The sequence below is a fragment of the Biomphalaria glabrata genome, chromosome 8 (assembly GCF_947242115.1).
Source record: "Biomphalaria glabrata chromosome 8, xgBioGlab47.1, whole genome shotgun sequence".
Lineage (NCBI taxonomy): Eukaryota > Metazoa > Mollusca > Gastropoda > Planorbidae > Biomphalaria > Biomphalaria glabrata.
The window spans coordinates 43,353,221-43,375,416 of NC_074718.1; the positions used below are offsets into that span (position 1 = coordinate 43,353,221).

Sequence of the window (22,196 nt, forward strand, 5' to 3'; positions counted from 1 at the left end):
ATGTTCTTACATGACTTTATTGTGAGATTTTCTTGCTTAGATTTTAGAAAATAAAAAAATTCCAAACAAAAAATGTGAAAGCGAAAAAAGAAACGAAAGAAATTTATTATTTTCAACAACAGAATTTCTCAGGCCAATTGTAAAGTCAAACAATGGTTGAAATGGTATATAGACATAACTTATTTACACAATGAAGACAACAACAGATGTTTAGTTTCTTGTATCATTGTCAATAATATCAACAAGCCTAACTTAATTTAAATTGCCATTTAATTGTTGCTAGCTAGATCTACAACAGTGGACATATGAACATAAACATTTTATTCAAGACAACATTGAATCAGACTCATTCATACTGAAACTTGCCACACACTCACTATGAACAAAATAATGCCCTTTCAAATGAACTCATCAGTGGAACATACAAATTATTTCAAATCTACAATCATTGAATTTCTCACAACTGCATTTTGAATGAATGAAGTAGATATTTTAAAATGAGCCATATTACAATGTATTGTCCTTAGACAATGGTGGTTAGACTTTCATTCATTTAGGGAATAAAACTAGCAATCCTATTCTGCATAAAATAGTCACAAGTTTCTTATGGCCACTTAATGGGTGAGTGGCACAAGAAATTTTCTTTTTCAAGTTTAAGTACCAAGAGTAAATTGTTATGCAGTATTTGTAACAAAAAAATTCTTTTAAGTTTTGTCTTATGTTAAACATACATTCATGTTCAAGTCTTGTTAGGATGACACTGCAAGTACAACAAAGCCAGACCAAAACAGTGTCACGAAATAAACATTTTATATTTGGTATCAGTGGGTACCAACAATTCCAGTGCATTGTTCATTTGGTAATAGTGTATTTTAACATCTATACAATCATTACAGAGCCTAACCAAAAGCTGAGCTCTACTTGTATATTTGAATTCTTTCACTAATTATTTTCAATGGCAAGGTACCAAAATAGTTTTTGAAATTCATTGGTAGCTCTTATGGCCAGTCATTTGGGGACATGATCTATATCTGATTTTAAAATGCCATGAATTGCACCCCTTTGAAGTTCCTAAAAATAAAGCAAGCTTCTAGGAGACCAGAACAGAACTAGTCATTCCAACCATGAGGAAGACACGTATATCATTTTCAATAATGTAGCAGTCACAACCACAACAGCGGCTACCTCTAAGTGGCAGCTAAAAAACTTTGTAAAAGGTTTAGTGCCATCAGTTTTATTTTTGCTGACTGAATTCTTTGGCAGTTTGTGGTGAATGACATGGTTAGAACAAAACTAAATGTCTTGGGAGATTCTTTAAATTACTGAAACTATGTATTGTTTTTATATAGTTACACTCACAAATTAACTTTCCAATGTATATATAATAGTAACAAACCTCTAGTATAGAACATAGTCTTATTATCTAAATGAGCACTCCCTCTTCCTGTACTCCCAGCATCAGAGAATTCTACAGCAAGGAAGAAAGGTTAATGTTTTGCTTTGATGTAGGTGTGTTCATGAAACAATTCACTTTGGTGATCTACTAGATAGCTGTCAATAGAGAGAATACAAAGTTAATCACAGTTGACATGCAAAAAGATATACAAAAATAACACATTTATTTAGTGGCTAAGAATTATTCCTTTAACTAATAAAAAAAATAACACATTTATTTAGTGGCTAAGAATTATTCCTTTAACTAATAAAAAATAACACATTTATTCCAGTGGCAAAGAATTATTCCTTTAACTAATAAAAACACATTTATTACAGTGGCTAAGAATTTTTCTTTTAACTATAAAATGCCAGTTGCAGGAGCTTTAATACAGAGCATCATAGTTGCAAGAACCAGCAGTTTAGAGGATCCATTCCTGATGTTTCCTCTTGGTTGTCTTCTGAAACCAAAGCACTGTAAGGCTGTCGAGGATTGAAATCAGAGAACCTTTCTCCAAATTACTTGAATAGGTTGTCAAACTATTTGAGACTTGCCTCCAGCTTGGGAGAGAAAACAATGGAGCCCAAGACTTTGCCAAAGTCTCATTCATATTTCACAGAAAATTTTTAAATAATTTTTTGATGGTTAATACTTTGAAAGGAGGCGCCATGGCTGAGCAGTAAAGCACTTGGCTTCCAAACCAGAGGTTCTGGGATCAAATCCTGGTGAAGAATGATTTTTAATTTCAGGATCTTTGGGTGCCTCTGAGTTCACCCAGCTTTAATGGGTACCTGACATTGGTTGGGGGAAAGTAAAGGCGGTTGATCGTTGTGTTGGCCACAAACCCTTGTTAACCGTGGGCCACAGAAACAGATGACCTTTAAATCATCTGCCCTATAGATCGCAAGGTCTGAAAGGGGAACTTTACTTAATACTTTGAAAACAACAGACAAGAGAACCCAATCATGCTACAGGGAGAGAATATCCTTGATACAGACCACTTCACTTATCTAGGAAGTGGAGTTGGTAAAGACGGCGGAGCTGTCTAAGGCATTATCTCTACACAACAAGATACGAATCTATAATACAAACGTTAAGTCTGTCCTTCTATACGGATCAGAAACTTGGAGAGTCACTAAAACAAATATGGAAAAGCTCCAGACCTTTGTTAACAGATGCCTATGCCGGATATTAGGAAATAGGTGGCCAGAAAAGATTACTATCAATTTGTGGGAGAGAACTTGACAAAAGCCCAAGACATCACAAAACGAAAATGGAGCTGGATAGGACACACCCTGCGAAAACCAGCTACCAATGTTGCAAGGCAGGCACTTGACTGGAACCCACAAGGAAAGAAGAAAGTGGGCAGACCCAAGCAAACCTGGAAGAGGTCAGTCATCAGTGAAGCTGAGGGTACTGGAATGACATGGGGGCAGATGAAGAAAGCTGCTCAGAACCGAGTTCCGTGGAGAGGTGTGGTTGCGGCCCTATGCTCCCCTGGGAGTGCACAGGATTAACTAACTTGAAAACAAGATGACCTGTAGAAGCCATTGCTTGTTGCTAAAAGCTAGAACGTCAAACCAATCATGAGTTATCTCAAGTAAGCGGTATGCTTGACACGAAGTTGACACAAAAGTAGCAAGTGTGCTGATTTCTGAAAGTTAGCACATGTTATCGAACTACTGAGTGTCATGTGCCAATGTCAAATTCAAAGATTTTTACTTACCAAAAAAAAAGTGTTAGTAAAATTTAAAAAATCTCAAAAGCTACTTACTGTAAACAATGATGTATAAATTTAATAATTATCTGAAGCTGAACATCTTTTATATTCATTTTCTTCAGTAGTTCAGGAAGTTTCACTTAATGAAGGAAAATAAATAGTAATAACAAGTCAATATAAATTGCTTATGTTCACAAATTAATTGAAAAAAAAACAACAACACTAATACTACTACTAATTTTATGACAGGCTACATGTAAAGAAAAAGATATTAAAAGATTACAAATGACAAGTTCATTCATTACTGAATATAGAAGGTGAGAGAGTAAATATAAAAACTTAGAAAAAAGTCATACATTATCTGACTAGAGAATTATAAAGTTTAACTTGAGCTGATAGACCTACAGTTTAACCTGAGCTGATTGACATATAGTTTAACTATAGCTGATTGACCTAGTTTAACTTAAACTTATTGACCTACAGTTTAACTTTAGTGATGAACCTACAATTTAATTTGAGCTGATTGACCTACAGTTTAACTTGAGCTGATTGACCTACAGTTTAACTTGAGCTGATTGACCTACAGTTTAACTTTAGACCTACCAAACATACGAAGTAGATGGACAGTTCCATAAATCTGTGAAGGGTTGACTGGTCCGTTGGACACTATGTCTAGTGGTAGCAACTGCCACCCCAGAATCCTGTCCATTGCGTCTTCTCTGCCCCGTGATGACCCCAGGGTCAAACTCTCAGTTCCCGCAGCACTGCACGCTGCTTCATTCCCATTCATCAGGTGATCTTCATTCTGAGTACAAGTTGAATCCATTTTTTTATTTTCATAAACAGTATACATAAGGGATATACATACAGTTGTTTTATGGTTTGAAATACAAAATGAATAAGTCTAAGGAATATCTGAATGAATATCTAAAGGAAGGTAACTTTTTCAGTTCTACCTACCTGACTAAAAGTAGGTAAATCAATAGGAGTTACTTCCATGTCCAGATCACTGCTCGGCTCTTGTTTGACAATCACTCCACTGGAGACTTCCACCACTTCAAAATGCGCTTTCCGCCTTGTCCTGGATGCGATGGGAACAATTTGTTCATGATGTACCTCTGGCCCAGATTTTGTTGGTGAATTTTCCGCCTGCCTTGGTGATTTGTTGCCAGATACGGCAGCGGGCTGTGTGTGTGTTTTTGTTGACTTAGCTGGCTGGACACAGTCGACTTTTGGTACCTCGTGGACAGAGCGCCTTGTAACTCTCCTGGCGGGAGTTTCTGCTGCAGGCTCTGATGGAGATGAAGGAAGAAGTGATGTTGATTCTTGCTGATGATGATGCTGCCGTGGTGTTTTTTCAACCTTTCCATGTGAAGAGCTAGGCTTCTTCTGTGACTCTGAATTTGACGAACTAATAAACAAAATGGATTTTAAAAAAATGGAAAAAAAATTCAGAAATGTACACAACCGTGCAGCACAAAAAAAACGAATTTAAAAACAAGAAAATATTTTTGAAAATACTTTTTTAAAAAAATAAAGTTTATAATAAGTGTAATTGTATCAATAAGTTTGTAATAAATCCATACTAACAATAAAATAGCATTAATAAAAAAAAAAGAGGGGAATGACCTGAATTCGAACTCATGGCTCAAGCCTCTTCAAGCCAACATTGTAACCACTCTGCTAGTGAAGTTCTTATGAACATAGAAGATTGTAGAGTTGTGTATTGTTTCTATAGCCTCGTCGTATTTCATGTTTGTGTTCACTAAAACTGAGACGACCACCCATAAAGGGGACTATTCAGCTTATACCACTACTTCAGTCTTGTTCAAGATTCCAAATAAAATAATTATTTACCAACAGCTAATTAACTAATTGTTAATTTTTTAAAATTGATTCTTGTGTTGCCAGGTAAAAGAAATAATTGTGTAAATTTTCAGATTGATCCCAGATTGGGTGTCGGAGAAATAATGGGTACAAACTTTTATCTGACGAACAGAGTGAGTTGAGATGAGCTTTGTAAAAAAAAAATTAACTTTAGGAAAATAAATTTCTAAAACAACAAATCTTGACAAAAACATAGATTTGATATAGCATCCTTCAGGCTTAGTAAGAGGTAAGGCCAAGGTCAACTCAAGCAAAATCTTATATGTATTGCCAGAACTTACATTTCTCTAGTGTGAAGATCTGAAAGTTTAATATCTTTCATGGCTGACTCATACTGCTGTTGCTCAGCTGCATATAATAAAATGATGGGGAGGGTGAAGTCAAAGATGATCCTTAGACTGTCCACAAATTCTTTGCAAAGAGAAATACTGTCAAGACAAAATCATTCGAGTTCAAACTTAGATAGAATTAGAAATAAATACTATATCTTTAACAAAACAGTTGTACCAGCGAGACGGTCTAGGACTGTTGATACATATAGGACCAGGTAAAACCAGAAACTATTTTTATGAACTGTTACAATCAACAAAAATGGCTGAGACGGATTTTGGAAGTCAGTTACACAGATCGGGTCTCAAACAAGGAAATTCTTTGCCGAACTGGGAGTCGAACATTTTGTGAGGTTGTGACAGAGCGTCGCATGAGGTTTGCGGGACATGTTCTACGACAAAATGAACTACGTATACAAGAGTTATGATGACATGGAGGCCAATACGAGGAAAGCACAAACAGGGACGTCCTCGTATTACTTGGCGCCACACCTTCATGGAGGACCTCAGAACAGTGGACACCAGGTGGGAGGAGGCTTCAGACATTGTCAACGACAGATCTTTATGGAGACAGCTTGCTGCCCAATGCATCGAACAGCGCGGGAGGACCTAAGTAAGTATTAAGTAAGTTACAATTATACAGTCAACCATTTCAATTGTACATTCAATCAATCGTATAGTTGGCTGGTTGCATACCATCTTATTACTTGTTTAAATCATTTAAATGTTTGTGTGGCGCAAGTGACATATTCAGACTCGAAAAGGCCCTAAACTATTTAAGATATGCAACCCTTTATAAATCCAGATATTATGTTATATCATATGTCAGTGCAAATATTTCTTGGGAGCCTTAAGCTATAGGCATATATGTTTATATATATGGCATATAGGTCACTCCTGACCTGGTCTGGCTATGTCATCAACAACACTTCATATGCCATCTGTTCTTACAGGGATTCTGCCTACATAAAAGTGTGTTTTACAAATGGTGATATTCTATTCTTGTCCAAAGTTCAATGTTCAGTATGTGAGCAGTGGCTGAGATATAAATTTATCAAGATCGTCTTTACCATGACTTGTTTTTATGGAGAGTATTATCTCACATGAGGTGCCTCTATCTGAACGTACAGTGTGGAATATATTTTCCTTGAGTTAAATGTTTTCAAACTCAGTTTGAGAAAATCAAGTTATCCAGAGATGAACGAACAATAAAACAAAAATCCCTGGTGCAAACAGAACAACTTGACTAGATAATATTATTGTCAAATAGTGACGATACTAATGATCAATAACTATCATCAAAGAGTAATCACACCGAACAATCTACATGGAACAATGACATCCCAATATTTAGTTTTATCTCCCTTACATAGTACCATACAAAAACTTTTCTGGATTGTTTACATCATATTTGATATTTTTTTAAAGTTAATTTTAACTTCTACCTTGGCCTATCTAGTTCTAAATATTCCTAAATTATGTTTGTTTACTTCAAAAAAGGTCTTCAAGATTATTCAATTTAGCAAATAAACAAGTTCTCCAGTTAAACATACACTATGGGATTTAATAGCTTGATCAGCCCTCCCTTGCACACTGAGGAGTGACTAGCCGCTCTTGCATAGCTTGCCCACACTGAAGCATGACAGCCTTAATTTTTTATGTCCCTTATAAGTAGGGATATCTGATAGCTAATTAGGCTGGAACTGTTGAACAGAACATGATTTACAATTATTTGAAACCATTCTCACAAGACTATCTGTACTATGGACACAAAAATGGACATAACCTTCTGACAACCTGGACACAAGCAGAACATAACTCATAAATTACAGCTTTCAAGGACCCAAATCTCCATTCTCCCATATGACTAGATAATATTAAGACTCTTGATATGATTAAACCTCCTTCAAAATAATTAGAATTGACTGAACACATTGAGTATAAAAAAAAGTAAAGTTCCCCCTTGTGGTCTATAGGGCAGATGATCTAAAGGTCATCTGATTCTGTGGCCTACGGTTAACGAGGGTGTCATGTGGCCAGTACAACGACCAACCGCCTTTACTTTTCCCCAACTAATGTCAGGTACCCATTAGAGCTGGGTGGACTCAGAGGCGCCCAAGGATCCCGAAATAAAAATCCCAGTCTTCACCAGGATTCGAACCTGGGACCCCAAGTTCAGAAACCAAGCGCTTTACCGCTTAGCCACAGCACACTGAGTATACCGGTACATTATTTGTACTCATTAAGCCTATTGTATAATTAAAAAACAACTACTAAAGAATTGATACTGCTACCATTTATCTGGTGAACATTTTAGCGTGTGTTTACTGCTGCTTGTCCTAGTTTTCTCTCTCCCAGCCGAGGGGTCACACAAAAAGTTCACACAGAAAGTTTTCATAAAACTTTCCAGAACCTCGACCACACAGGGCTTCGCAGGAATCTGGGTCAGCTGAGTCAGAAAAGAAAAAAAAAAGTATAAATAAGGTTACTTAAACAGTTAATGTTTTATACAATTAATTTTCTTGATTTTATTTAGTTATACATGCTCTAGATTTTTTTGCTCTAAATTGCACAATTTTTTTTTAATAACAATAATAATAATCTTTATTATCTGTAGGGAAATTTATCTTAAAATTTGTGCATTATACCAAACAAAACATGATAACTATAGAAAACCAAAATATACATTTGCACCAGACTCACTCCTAATTTACATGTGAAAAGTTTATATCAGATCATTAAATTGTATTTAGTGATTTGATTGCCAGGGGGTCAATATGTCTATTTGTCTTTGCTATCTGTGTCTTGTATCTCTTTTGTGATGGTAAAATCACAAAATCCTGACCCATGTTAACTGGATGTCAGTCTGTGTTGTTAAGTGCTTTGGTTAAAACAAAGGGTTCAAGTTAAAAATATTTGGATTCCTTTAGCATTAAGGATACATTTAAATTATTGTCAAGATATGCCAATGTGTAGGCTACACCTTTATATATAATTAGTCCTACACGTGAAGGTCTTGAGAAGAAACAGCATCTAAGCTTTTACTTCATTCAAAACAATGTCAACATCCTCACCTTATTTTTCTTATTTATTAAATTATAATCATCTTCTAACTGAATCTTTAGACTGTCTGGTATGTCAAATTCCACAGAACTGGATTTCTGAAAAGTACAATTAAACAAATGCCTTTGGTAAATTATAATATTTTATTTTAAATTTTTTTAAAAATATTTTTAATATTCAAATATTTCCATCAATCTGGCACATAAAAAAAACACAGAAATACTACTTTTAAATATAAATTCAATTTAGTCTATCCATAAACTTTCCTAAAATCGAATAACTGTTATTTAGTTATAATGTTAAGTTCTTGATCTATTTTTAAGCACATCTAAAAATTGTAACCAGTATGACTCACCAGTCTCTTTCTTTCTTGACTAGTTTTAATTTTGCCAACTTTCTGGAGAACAAAACAAAAAAAAAACATAAAAATTAAAACATGTTTGATGTACAATTCAAGCAATGAGCATTAAATGGTTAATTGTAAGCTACAATTATCACACATATGGACAACTACTACTACTATAGAGAGAGAGTCTAGATGTGGGTCAAATTATTTTGTGTATTAAGTCATCAAAACATGGTGGCTACAAAATGTGTCAGACCAGGATTAAGTTTTATAGTGTCGGTCAGGTCAGAAAAGCCTTGAAAGACCTTGAAATCATATTCTATAAACAATAACCGTATCACAACAAACATTTCATTAACCCTTGAAAGTTCAAAGAAAGTTGAGAACAATGTCATCATCTAGAAAAGTTTTCTTGGGAGACTATAAAAAGAAAACTAGGTAAGATTTTTGGGGTCATAGGTCATTTGATCATCAATTATTCTATTTTCACTGTGATCTGTTTATTAATAACTTTGTCATTCATGCTATTCTACAACTTATATGATTGATACAGGATTTATTTTTTTAAGTAAATATTGTTTATTGCTGTAAGTATTTATTTCATAAACTGTCTTCAACACTGTGTTTCTTCATGTATGACTAGACACACCTCCAAACCTGCAGATTTATATTACTTACTTACCTACAGCCTGTCACCACTATCGTAATATGGGCTGCCAATAATACATCTCCATAGTCCCCTGTCCTGGGCCATTCTTTCCATCTTGTTTCAGGTTGACCAAACTTTTCAGTGTCTACCTCTAGTTCCAGACGCCAGGTGCTTCTAGGATGCCCCCCACTTTCTCTTGCCTTATGAGTTCCCCTTCAATGCCTGCTTTGTGATGCTAGTTGGTGCTGTGGGCAAAATGTGCCCAATCCAGACCCATCTGGTCTTTCTGATATCTTCTTCTACATGAGTTTGGTTGTTTTTTTGCAGGAGGTCACTGTTGCTGATGGTGTGTGGTCAACAGGTATGAAGGAATCTACTTAGGTAGCTCTTAATGAAAGTTTGCACTTTCCTAATGTTAGTTTTAGTTGTTCTCCAGGTCTTGGTTTCATATAGCAAAAAAGCTTTCACATTAGAGCTAAAGAGACGAATTTTCATTGCCAAGGAAATGTCTCCAGCTCTCCAGATTTTCTTGAGCTATATGAAGGCAACCCTTGCTTTTGCAATCCTTGCTTTGACATCAGCATATGTTTCCACTAGTTGCAGATTTGTTACTTAGACAAAAATCTGATTGATAGTACAACACAACTCTCAAATAAAAATGTCACAACAATTATCTTCTTCCATGTCCGTTTTGAGAACATTTGTTGCCCAGTAATTTATCATTGCTAGATAGGGACAAAATTAAAATAGATAAAAAAAAATAGACATTCTTACTTTTCCAGTGTCTGATTCTTCCTCTGAGTCTTCACTCTCTGTCAGGACATCGAGCTCTGGGGGAGCTCCACCAAAGGCTTCATGGAGAATGCTGTTAATTTTTCTTCTCCTTTGACTATTTTTTCGACTGCTGTACAACAACAAAAAAAAAGATTTGGTTAAAACACAAAATATGAGGAGTGACGCTTAACTAATTAGTTGGGAACATACCAGTTTAACATGCAAAATCAGTGTGTCAAATTACAGAGACAAAGTTAAAAACTTGCAATTTTTTAGCCGTTTCAGCCAACTTTCTCATGAGTTCCCTATTTTCGTCTGTGTTTCTTAACAAATAGTGCTCACCAACTTGACGATCCCAGCTGAAATGAAGAAATTTTAATCAATTTTAATATTCTTATAAAACTGGCTTTTTCTTTAAGGGTAAGGTATCACTAGACTATGATAATTTAAATTTGAGAATTTATGAGCCATACTTTTAAAAAACAACACATAAATACTACAAGGACCTGCTGTTCCAGCCTTGAAAATGCACAACATAAGCTGGTTTCTTCTTTCCACTGGCATCTTTTATTTGCCTTTGTTCAACCACCTGAAATGTTAACAAAATAATCAATTCCTTCTAGTCCAGAATCAGCTAAACAATGCAAATGGGGTTAGTGTTTTCCGGTACCTCAGCATTACTTAACTCAGGTCAAGCTCATGACACACTATCATATAAAAACATAATTTTTTAAAAATAAATTCAACAAATTTCAAAACCAACATTAAAACAATAAAAGCATGTGTCCCATCTGTGAGTTCAAATGTATGTGAGTCATTAATTCGACAATCTCTGTGAGTCTGTTAGTGAAAGATGCTTCCATAGATTAAAATCACTGAGAATCATTAAGTAATTAAGTGAAATTATTTGTTGTTATTATAAATATCTTTTTATCTTTGAATTCAAAAAAGAAGATTATTAAACCCTAGACACCTAAGAGTTAACATAGCCGTGCATGTTCACTAGAGCTGAGATCTAAAATATCTAACAGTAACACTGACTCCTCGCCACCTAACCTCACCTATCCCTTAGTCTGTTGGACCGTTGGGGCACCACACAGGATCTGTAAACAGTTCTCCATTTCTGTGTTTTATACCTTGGACAGAATCTCCCTCAATGGCAAGCCTAGATCCATTCCTTTTTGTTGTCTTTTCATCTCTTTGTCTGCCTATTCTTCTTTTTCCTGGTACTGTTCCCTGTAGGTAGGTCTTTGCAAGCATTTTGGACATTGCAATATGGCCATATAATTTTAGTTTGCGTTTCTTTGACAGTAGTTAGAGTCATTTAGGGGGTCTAATCACTGTACTAATCCTGTCTCTAATTTCTTTGTTTGTGATGTAGTCTTTGTATCTCTATGTAAATTGTGATGTAGTCTTTGTATCTCTATGTATATTGTGATGTAGTCTTTGCATCTCTATGTATATTGTGATGTAGTCTTTGTATCTCTCTGTATATTGTGATGTAGTCTTTGTATCTCTATGTATATTGTGATGTAGTCTTTGTATCTCTATGTATATTGTGATGTAGTCTTTGTATCTCTATGTATATTGTGATGTAGTCTTAGTATCTATCTGTGTCTGTAGTATCTCAATTCCATTGTTAGATCTAGTTCTGCCAACTTTCACTCTTTTCAATATCTTTGTTCAAAGGATAATGGAAGATGCTCTCAGGGCTATGACTATGAAGGTACTTTAAGTATTAAAATTAATTACTAATTTGAAATTTGAGCTTCACAGATGATAGATGATGGTCTTGTAGGGACAGAAGAAGAACTGTTTTAGAAGTTCTAGACTCTAGAATACTCTAGATGACTTGGACTTGGTGATGTGCATAGACAAGACTTACACAACAAATGTCTGATATTAGTGATATGGATGTATCGTTCAATGTATGTATCATTGTATGCAAATAAATGCCAAACAACTCAAATTATGACCAACAGCCAACACTGGAACAGGGTTTTAAAAGCCTTATAAAAAGGGGCATCAATATTCATTTTTTTTATATTGGAGGCTGGAGGTGAAAATGACAAGTGACGTTCAAGTGTCAGTAACTTTAAATACCTCAGAGTCAGAGTCTAAGTCTAAGTTAGGGTAGGTAGTACTACTGACTACTGAGTAGCTGACTACTGTCACTACTCAACTACTCACTATTGCTACGTCTAGAGAACTAGTAGAGTAGTCTCGGTAGACGTCTAGACTAGAGACACTAGAGATATCAGTCATCAGATAGAGTCTAGATTCTAGATCTAAAGTGACTAAAGTAGATCTATTTCAGTATTTGGTAAAAACAAAAAGACAATTTCACCTTAGCGTCGTATAAGACTCTCGCTTTCGTTGCATCAGGCTCGAAACAGAGAACAATTTCCCCGATATCATATTCGTAGCGAATATTTCTTCCTGCCATGATAGTCTTGGTCTGGAGGAACACCGCGAAATTTATGATTTTGCCAGGGTAAACAAATGAATTGAGAACAGGAAATAAACAGATTTACATCATATGAGTCGTAAAGTAGATTGAGAAATGATTGAGATCTCTAGTCCAGACCACAGACCTATATATATTTAGATCTATATATCAAATAGGTCTGTGTTTGTATATATTATATAGGTCTGTGTTCTAGATGCGCTTTTATGTATGTCGTAAACAAACTCTAATCTATAAGTTTAGAAAAGCTGAGTAGGAGTGACTTTTTTTTTTTTTGTTTTTTTTTTTTAACAGCGGGAAACAGTTTTAATTAAATTTAATTTAGAGCTAGTCTAAGATCCCTATCTTAATCTACGTGGCCATGCTTTCAAATTTTAATTAAAAATTGCAAAAGCTAGATCTAGAGTCTTAGAGAATCTAGATAGTTGAATTGGTGTTGAGTTTAAATAATAGACTAAATTGTCTAAATAGATCTAGATCTAGATCGAGTTAAATAATAAATTTTTAAATTATAATAATAAAATAAATAAATTATTAATTTATAGTTATAGATCTAGATCTATTGTCTATAAATTATATTATCATTAATAAGCTCAGTCTAGTCTAGTTAATCTAGATTGTAATTGTAGGTCTAGTTCTAGTTGATAGTTGTGTTCTATCATAATGTAGTCATAGATGAGTCTATACTTAATACTTATCAATCTTAGTCTAGTCAGTGTGAGTGTATTGTCATAGTGTCGTCATAGTGATAGTCTATTCTATAGTCGTGACTATAAGTACTAACTAGAGACTGAGTCTAGTCTAGAAAATCTACTCAAACTCAAGTGAGTAATTTAAGTTTGATAATCTAGAACTAGAATAATTATAGATAAAATACAATGCAGATACACGGATACAGGATATTATTTAATATTAGTGATGATCAAATAAACTAACCAGCTATTTACTTTAAACTAGCGACATCTAGCTCTCACTCTAAGTCCTAACTCTGACTCATAACTGCAACTGACTAGAAAAACTTCAACTACCTTCTTTATCATCTTGTCCCCAAAACATTCCTCCCATTCCCAGGCTATCTTCAGCCTTCACCTTTCTTTTTCACATCTTTTTCTTTGTCACCTCACCTAACTCACGCACCTGGACCTGCACTCCTGATCATCTTATTATTCGATGTCATATTCTTGCAACTAGCCATGACCCTGTGTCCTGCTTGCACATTTAAACGTGACATGAACTATAAAATTTGTTGCTTTAATTTTTTTTATTTTTTTTTTTTTGTTCTGTTTCTGAAGTCTTGATACCTAACTATGTTTTATTTTAATTAGTTGATAGACTGACACAATAGATTCCTAATTATTATTTTTTTTTTTTTTGTAGGGTGTTAACTTAGTTCAGTTTACTAACACATACATTTTTCTCTCATTACAGAACTATGACAGGTCCACCTACAAAACGCAGCAGTTATTTAGAATGGGAAGAGTATTTCATGGCTATTGCATTTCTAAGTGCACAAAGGAGCAAGGACCCTAGAACACAGGTCTCTCAATTATTAACTGGACTCTCGTTTTTCCAACACAATGCTACCAACAGTTGATCAAATTGTTTCTGATCTCGAACTTTCATTTTTTTTGTTTTCGTCTTAATTTTTTTAGTAGCATTTTAATTTTTTTGTGATTTGACTCTTGCACTATTTGGAGGGTACTTTCCTTTTTTTGCTTTCTCCACCATCAAGATTTCTGTGCAGTTACATTGGAAGCTCATAATTAATAGAAAAGCTAAATTTTAAGATATTATTTAGTTGTGATGGTAAAGCTAAAACTAATTTGTTCATTTCTTATAGTATTTAGTATTATAATAATGCAATTTATAAAGTTAAACTATATCTGCAATGTTTAGTGACTTGTTCTTCTTCTTCCTTGTCCTCAATATTAAGTCGGAGCATTCAGATGACTAGACCAATATATGAGATTAACTGCGCAGTAGTTTCCAAATCAAAGAGCTCTGCATAGAGTTTTCTTTCTATAGGAGTGTTTTGGGGCAAGTGTCCTGTTTGGCCCTTTTGATAAAGATTGCAGTTTTGAATGATATGGTCAGCATTCTCTGGTGACACTCCACATGGGCATATTTCGCTAGGTTAGTGCCCTGTCAATTCAAGAGTTAACAGGTTTCAAAAACTAACACCTTGAAAAAAATGTTACAGGAATTTTGTTCAGAAATAAAATTATTCATTTAGTTCAATACATTTTTTTTTTTTCAAGCAGATGGGATTATGGTGAGTTGAACCACACACAAATGTGTTGACAGTTCAATGACTAGCCAGCTGGTCATATGTTTTTAGCAATGTGTACTTTCAAATTTCAAACAAGGAAAGTTTCACATGCCTTCCAATGTTGACTCCACATAAGGATGTAAAAACTTGTCTTTGAAATTATCTTAGTGATTTAAGAAGTATCAGGCAATATTTTTTTATGGCTAGTCTCAATTATGTTTTTTATGTTAATTATTTCTTTCATTGTCAGGTAGGAGCCTGCATTGTCAACCAAGATAAGAAGATTATTGGTATTGGCTACAATGGTATGCCTAATGGATGTAGTGATGACAAAATGCCCTGGAACAAAGCAGAGAATGATAACGAAGAAAGTTGGTTGCAAAGCAAAACACCTTATGGTATTTGCTTTAAAAACATTTTAATGTCTGTTTTTTTCTGTATTTAAAATAAAAAGTTTTATGTCCATCGAACTCAAGTTCTAAGACTTTGTTGTAGTCATTTAGCTCATGATAAAGCTGTTCTTTAATTTTCTTGAATTTGAATATACCCAAATTTGAAGTTCTGCTTACAACTGTTGACTTTGAAATTTAATTCTAATCAATCATTGATGACAAATTGATAGGAAGTAAAAAAAAAAAAGACATTGGCAGTTTTTTTCATTTGTATCTTATCCAGTTTCCTTCTTATGTGTTGTCTTTCCTTCAGCTCTTGCCTGTGTCTCTTTTTTTTTCTGGTTCTGTTTCTTGTTGGAAAGTTGTTGTTTTTTTGTTTTTTTTTGCAATGACAAGAAGGTCTTCATGAGACTGATCAAAATTTTGATCTTCTTAGGTTGTTGTTGTTTTTTTTTTCAGTTTTGATGGTGGAAAAGCTCTGTACACTTTTTTTTGCTTTTTTGTAACCCTTGAGATGTATCATTTTTACCTCATCTGTCTTATCAATATTTAAGTCTTTTTTTTTTGTGCTTTTAAGTAATTTTTTATAAATGCAGGTAGTTATAATTACATTATGAATAGATTTGTTGTTTTTACCATTCTAATAAACTTATTTTGTTTTGTTTTTTTTAGTTTGTCATGCAGAACTAAATGCTGTCCTCAATAAAAATCTGGCAGATATCAAAGGCTGTATAATTTATGTAGCTTTGTTCCCATGCAATATGTGTGCTCAAATCATCATCCAGTCTGGCATATCAGAAGTCATTTATTACTCTGATAAGTATCATAATCAAGCCAAGTTCAAGGCCTCCAGACATTTGCTAGATACTGCTGGGGTGAAGTACAGGTGGGTGTTTGTATCTTTTTAAGTTTGATAGGAATAGAAAGTAACATTTTGAAACTCAAGTTCTAAACCTGAAAGTCCAAATTACAGTGTTTATTTGTTTTGTATTTGCTACTCAGTCTGAACAAAGTCAAGTTCAAAGTTCACACAATGGACAGTTCCATAGAAATTTCTTTTCTACTTTTGCAGTAATTAAAAAATTGCAAAGATGTTTTTATTTATTAAATTTGTTGAGCACTGTTATTTTAGAATTATACAAAAAATTGCAGACTCATGGTTGTTATAAGTATATCCACCTTAAGAACTCTAAATGATTAAATGTTAATGTTTTACAGTGCTTGCTGCTTGGAAAATAATTGGCAACAAGCGAGCTCCACTGGGACACCTATGCAGCACAAATTTAACCTTAAAATACAAGTCACTAATTACAGATACAAGAACTCTTTTTTGTTCCCTTCACAAATGAAATATTAAATAAAAGCCAGCTTAAACCCCACTCCTTCAGTGAGACATATGAATGTGCAATGCAGCATTGTAATATTTTGTTATACCATATATTATGTTGAAAAAACAAAGATTAAAATATTTATAAATTAGGGTCTATTCTGTTTAAAGAACAACCATTATATCACTGATATAAAATGTAATAAACTAAAACTGGTTGGGTGTAGAGTGCACTCTAATGTGAAAGATCTGCATTAAATAATGTTTACATGTATGGGTGGGGGGCATGATGACTGAGTGGTATAGGGATTGGCCACCTCGGTGTCCTGTGTTTAAATCCTGGTAGAGACTGGGATTTTGAATTTCTGGATTTTTTATTGGGTATCTGAGATGAGTTGGGGAAAAAATAAAGGCAGTTAATCATTGTGCTGGCCTCATGATACCCTCATTAACCGTAGTCCACAGAAATGTACTATAATTACATCATCTGCCCTATAGATTTGCAAGATTTGAAAGGGGAACTTACATTAGATAACTTTTACTGTTTAGAAATGAGAACTTTTTCATTATTCAATATGCTGTATACACATTTTAGTCTAAGACTCAGTTTCTTGATACGTTATTCTACTTATTATTTATTTTTCATTATTCGTATGCTTTTTTTTTTCCTGGAATGGTGAATGAGTTAAGCAATTTTTAAAGCTATCAGACTTCGAAATGCTATTATTAAAAAAACAAAAGGGAATACTGTACTAATAAAAATATTATAAGGTAATTCTTAAACTTTATGTTTATTTTAGGGTGAAGGGGGATTTAGACCTAGAAAAAAAAATTATTTTAGCAGTTTATTGATTTGATTTTTATTTCAATTTATGTTTGTTTGTTTTTTATTTTAGGCAATTCAGACCTCGTCAAAAACAAATAGTTATAGATTTTAATTGCATTGAAGAGTTACCAACTATGTCTGAAATTGGTAACTCATCATCCAGTAGAAACGTAAATGACACCACCGAGGAAGTTATCCACAGAAATGTTACTGATGATAGAAAAGAAGCATTTAGTGCCAGTAACGGAAAACCAACTTATAACCTAAATCAGAACCTAAACAGCAACAGTAAAAGTGAATGTGATGGCATGGCCATCAACAACAACAACAAGGGAGTTTCTCAAGCTTTCAGTCTTGATGACCACGTACAGCATCAACAGATTCACCAAGTTGACGATGGGCCAGTACAGATCATGCCCGTGCCTACTTCCCCAGAAGTGAGAGATGAGTATCTGGAATACAAATTTGCGGTGGTTTCTACATTTGTTATATTATTTGTGGCTTTCTTTAGCTGGTATTTATCTCATTGTAAGTTAATCATAAGTAGCGTATAACTACTTTTGGGAAATAAGTAGTGTGAAATCACAGCTGGATCACGAGTGCACCGCCATGGCATCGGAATTAAATAATGGTGCTAAACATTGGGTTTAGCACTTTCATACTATCATAGGTTAAAAAGATTGAATGGTCTACCAAAATTTTTAAAGCCAAAATAAAAATTACATTTCAATTTATTTGGTGTAAAGATTTTCTTAGCGTCTGCCATTGGACATTTCATAAGTGTTGGTGCAAGCAGCTAGTGCAATTTAAAAGGGGATGAATAAACTTAATAATTTTTACTTTGAAAATGGGGTTCTAAAGTGTGTGTGTGTGTGTTATATGTAAAAGGCTGAGGGGGCTTATTTATTGGTATGAAAGTTTTTAGATTTTTAAAATAGGGTATTCATATATTTTGTTAATAAAATTGTTTTAATTCTAAAATGTTTTATGAGTAATAATTATGCAGAATCTTTTTTTTTAGTTTAGCTGCCTGATCATGTAATTTTTTTAAAGGTTTGTTAAACATTTGTCCCAATGTTTGTTTCTCTACGCATTTAAAATTTTAACCTCATTGTCATGTAAATATTTTACTTTAATTACAGATTGAGTCCATAATCTTTTCTGGGCATTTCTTTTTATTGCTTATTTTCCTTATTGATTCTAATGAAATTTACAAATGGAAATTATGATATTTTGTGCATATTTCGGTATATGTTCATGCTCTGCAAACCTATTGTGGAGCTAACAATCTTTTGTTCCAAAAACACAGAATAAATGAACTGCAAATCCTAATTGATGTTGATTTTTTTGTTTTTATATTAATACTAAATGAAAATATGTTTATATTAATTAGTTTTAAATATGTACAGTTTTTTAAATGAAGGCCACAAGAAATACAGCAGGCCAGCAATTACAGCTATGTGCCTGGTACTTATAAAGCTTTATTTTTTTATAGTCTTGAAGTCATGTATAAATAAATATATATTACAATATAGCCTTACGTGTGGCTTTGCCTTAAGTAAAGTTACAGACAAGGGCAGTCTGTTAGCAACCAATTAGCAGTCTTTGTAACATTGTGTACCAGGAGTTTAAAAATAATTCTGGCCTAACATATATATAATCTCTTTAGTTGCTTCAAGAATTAGCTGGATTTGTTTAACCAATGTACTTTTGCTTTGCTAAGTTGGCTATAATAAATGGAAAATTATCATGGAATCCCCATATTCACTAAATTAAAAAAAATCAAACAAAGCACTATGGCTTATTAAATAAAATTTTTACAAATCAAACAAGAATACTGTTACACTGCTATTCAACCTTGGTTAGATTAGTATTAAGTTTATTTTAAAAAATTATAATATGCTACTCAACCTTGGTTAGATTAGTATTGAAGTTTGTTTTTAAAATTTTAATATGCTATTCAACCTTGGTTAGATTAGTATTAAGTTTATTTTAAAAAATTATAATATGCTACTCAACCTTGGTTAGATTACTATTGAAGTTTATTTTTTAAAATGATTCCACATGCAAGGAAAAATGTGAACAAGTGATCCTTTTTCTTATGTGCCATTTGAATATGCAACAAGTTTCCTGAATCAGCCAAGAAACCCAATGAGTTCAAGTCTCTAACATTCACAACTAGATTAACATATGAATAGACGAAGAACGTAGTTTTCTTCTCTGAAGGAATGTCGATGTTTAGAAGAAATGTTCAATTGATTTAAATAAATCATAGATGAATAGATAGCGCTACTTTCTTGCTTGGCGTTCCAGCTTACGCCATTCAGCTAGGAATTTATCACCGGTAACTACCACTCTCCGTGTTTTTTTTTCAGACAGCACCTGAAAAAGAGGAAGAGGTAGATAGAGAAAGCCACGAGAAGGCAACATTAAAGAATGGACAGGCCTAGTAATTGAATGAAAATCTATTACAGGCAAAATCAGAGAGGAATAGAGAAAGAGGGTCAACAGATCTTGTGTTCAAAAGATTAAGAGATGGGTGAGGTGGTTCATCGACTGTGATTTGATGACATTGACAGTTTTAAACACAATCAACTTCACGAGGCCCGGGTTCAACATCTTGCCACAGATTTTGTTGGTTAATAACTTAATGATGAGTTATACAAGTCGTACAAGTTCGGTCTATTTGTCTCGACAACTTCTCTACATGCTCTTATTGCCAGTCCTCTGTGCCATCCAAACATACTTTCCGCGCCATCAGAAGTCACTAAGTGTTCAGAAAATATAGAAAGAGGGGCGGTGGCTGAGCGGTTCAGCTCTTTGGCTGGGGGGGGTCCTGGGTTCGAATCTGAAGAAAACTGGGATTTTTAATTTCGGGATTTTCGGGCGCCTCTGTGCGCGACCTCTATATCGAAGGTGCCGCTCTGAGTCTACCCACCTCTAATAGGGGTACCTGAAACTAGTTGGGGAAAAGTAGAGGTGGTTGGTCGTTGTGCAGGCCACATGACATCCTCGTTAACCGTGGGCCAATAAACCAGATTACCTTTACATCATCTGCCTTGTAAACCGCAAGGTCTTAAGGGAAAACTTTACTATAGAACGATTATTTATGATGGTTTAAACTTAGAGAGTGGAGGTCACATAGTTTTCTTAGCTGCTAGCTCGTTTATGATTTCACAAATTGAACTCATTAAGAGCTTAGTACTTTATATTTCCTTTTATAGGTCATTAGGAGTTTGAAATTTGTTTAAAATAATAATTGATCAAAATAATAATTAATAATAATAGTATTAATAGTAATAAAAATAATGATAATAAAAAATGTATACATTTTGTTCTGCCTATAAGCTACTAGCAGAGGAACAACAAGGTTGCATTGAGGAGTCGATGGGCTGTAAATTACATTTAACCATAGATGATACTATATTGCACCAACCTAATAGAAGAAAAAGAAACTAAACATGTTCTACATCGACTACAAAAAAAGCAGTTGATTCAGTTCCGGGAGTCTGGATCACTGGAAGATAAATCTACATCTGAGTTTAAAGTTTAACCCACTATCTAAATTCCTCCATTGCACTACGTACGGACGATAAGGTAGACACTAAATTTAGAAAAAGTATATCTCGCCTATTATACAGAGATGATTTAAATCTATATGCAGAAAACGCGCAAAGTTACACACCATAATTAAAACGTAGGCCTACGTGACGATTGTGTTTCTTTTGGCCTGGATAAGTAGACCCTATGGTATAAACATTGTAAAAGTGCGAGGCAGCCAACACCAACATTGCATTTGAAGGCATCGAGGGAATTTAACTCTTAAAAAAGTAAAAAAAAAAAAAAAAAACCTGCGTGAACGCACAGTTCTGTCTGGAAGAGACCCAAGTCAATGCCTATGTAAAGCATTGCTATTTCCGATGCATCTGGCCCCCGACGCATGGGCTAGACATGGCCGAAGGCCGAGTGCACCGGGAACCTCCGCCATTTTCCTATGTTGTACCTAGCTAACCGTGGAGGGGAGGGCTCGCCATTTGTGTAACGGACCCTTGAGGAACGGCGCATGGATTACCGACAGGACCGTGAGGGCTCTCTTTCGTTGGTCAGGACATCGCCGATTGTCGTGTCCAGGTATACAAATACAATGGTGTAAACTTGAAGGGAAAGCACCAAGGAGTTCAAGCACACATTATTCGCATCAACAATCGACCTTTTGCGCTCTTCTTGCGGCGGCCATAATCTTAACCTTCAGAGTGTTTAGCAGAAATATTATTATGTAGTTTGTTGATTGTCCATAAACAAAGTCTTAATCCTTACTAAGGATTCCTTATAGTTACGTTGATTAAGGCAAAATCTTTCATGATGTACATTATGTAATGTAGTCAAACGGCGAATAGTACAATCCATACGTAAGGTACTAATATGTTTTGTAACAAAAATAAGACCTAGGTACAGCATTAGAGGCGGACGAGACATTAGCGTGATGTGATGTGGTATGGATCTATAGCCTACACTTACGGCTTAGGGCCCCGCATATGACAATCGCCCAGGGCCCCGTGCACTGATAAGGCCGCCTCTGCCCATGCCTCCAGAGTAATCTGTCCAAGTCAGACAGCCATCAACATAGGTCGCATAGGTTGCAGTGACCAAAAGCCGGCTTTGCAAAGTAGCGCCGTATGCTACACCGTGGGTCGACTAGCATTTAATATTTA

At 34.5% G+C, this 22,196-nt stretch overlaps 2 protein-coding genes across 2 annotated transcripts; one reads left to right on the forward strand and one right to left on the reverse strand.

Moving 5' to 3' along the window:
- Nucleotide 1: 1 nt before the first annotated feature.
- Nucleotides 2–12,761, reverse strand: LOC106058423 (male-specific lethal 3 homolog). Its single transcript, XM_013215854.2, has 12 exons — nucleotides 12,551–12,761; nucleotides 10,710–10,792; nucleotides 10,470–10,562; nucleotides 10,204–10,333; nucleotides 8,790–8,831; nucleotides 8,446–8,532; nucleotides 7,666–7,820; nucleotides 5,324–5,470; nucleotides 4,116–4,566; nucleotides 3,759–3,960; nucleotides 3,210–3,294; nucleotides 2–1,551 (listed from the first exon to the last, which is right to left on the reverse strand). Exons 1-12 carry the CDS (start codon nucleotides 12,647–12,649, stop codon nucleotides 1,488–1,490), a joined length of 1,638 nt encoding a protein of 545 aa, XP_013071308.2. The 5' UTR covers nucleotides 12,650–12,761; the 3' UTR covers nucleotides 2–1,487.
- A 184-nt stretch (nucleotides 12,762–12,945) lies between these two features.
- Nucleotides 12,946–18,816, forward strand: LOC106058421 (deoxycytidylate deaminase-like). Its single transcript, XM_056038496.1, has 5 exons — nucleotides 12,946–13,494; nucleotides 14,099–14,207; nucleotides 15,190–15,337; nucleotides 16,004–16,217; nucleotides 17,555–18,816. The coding sequence occupies exons 2-5, from the start codon at nucleotides 14,103–14,105 to the stop codon at nucleotides 18,036–18,038; spliced, it is 951 nt and encodes a 316-aa protein (XP_055894471.1). The 5' UTR covers nucleotides 12,946–13,494; nucleotides 14,099–14,102; the 3' UTR covers nucleotides 18,039–18,816.
- The last annotated feature ends 3,380 nt before the right edge of the window (nucleotides 18,817–22,196 follow it).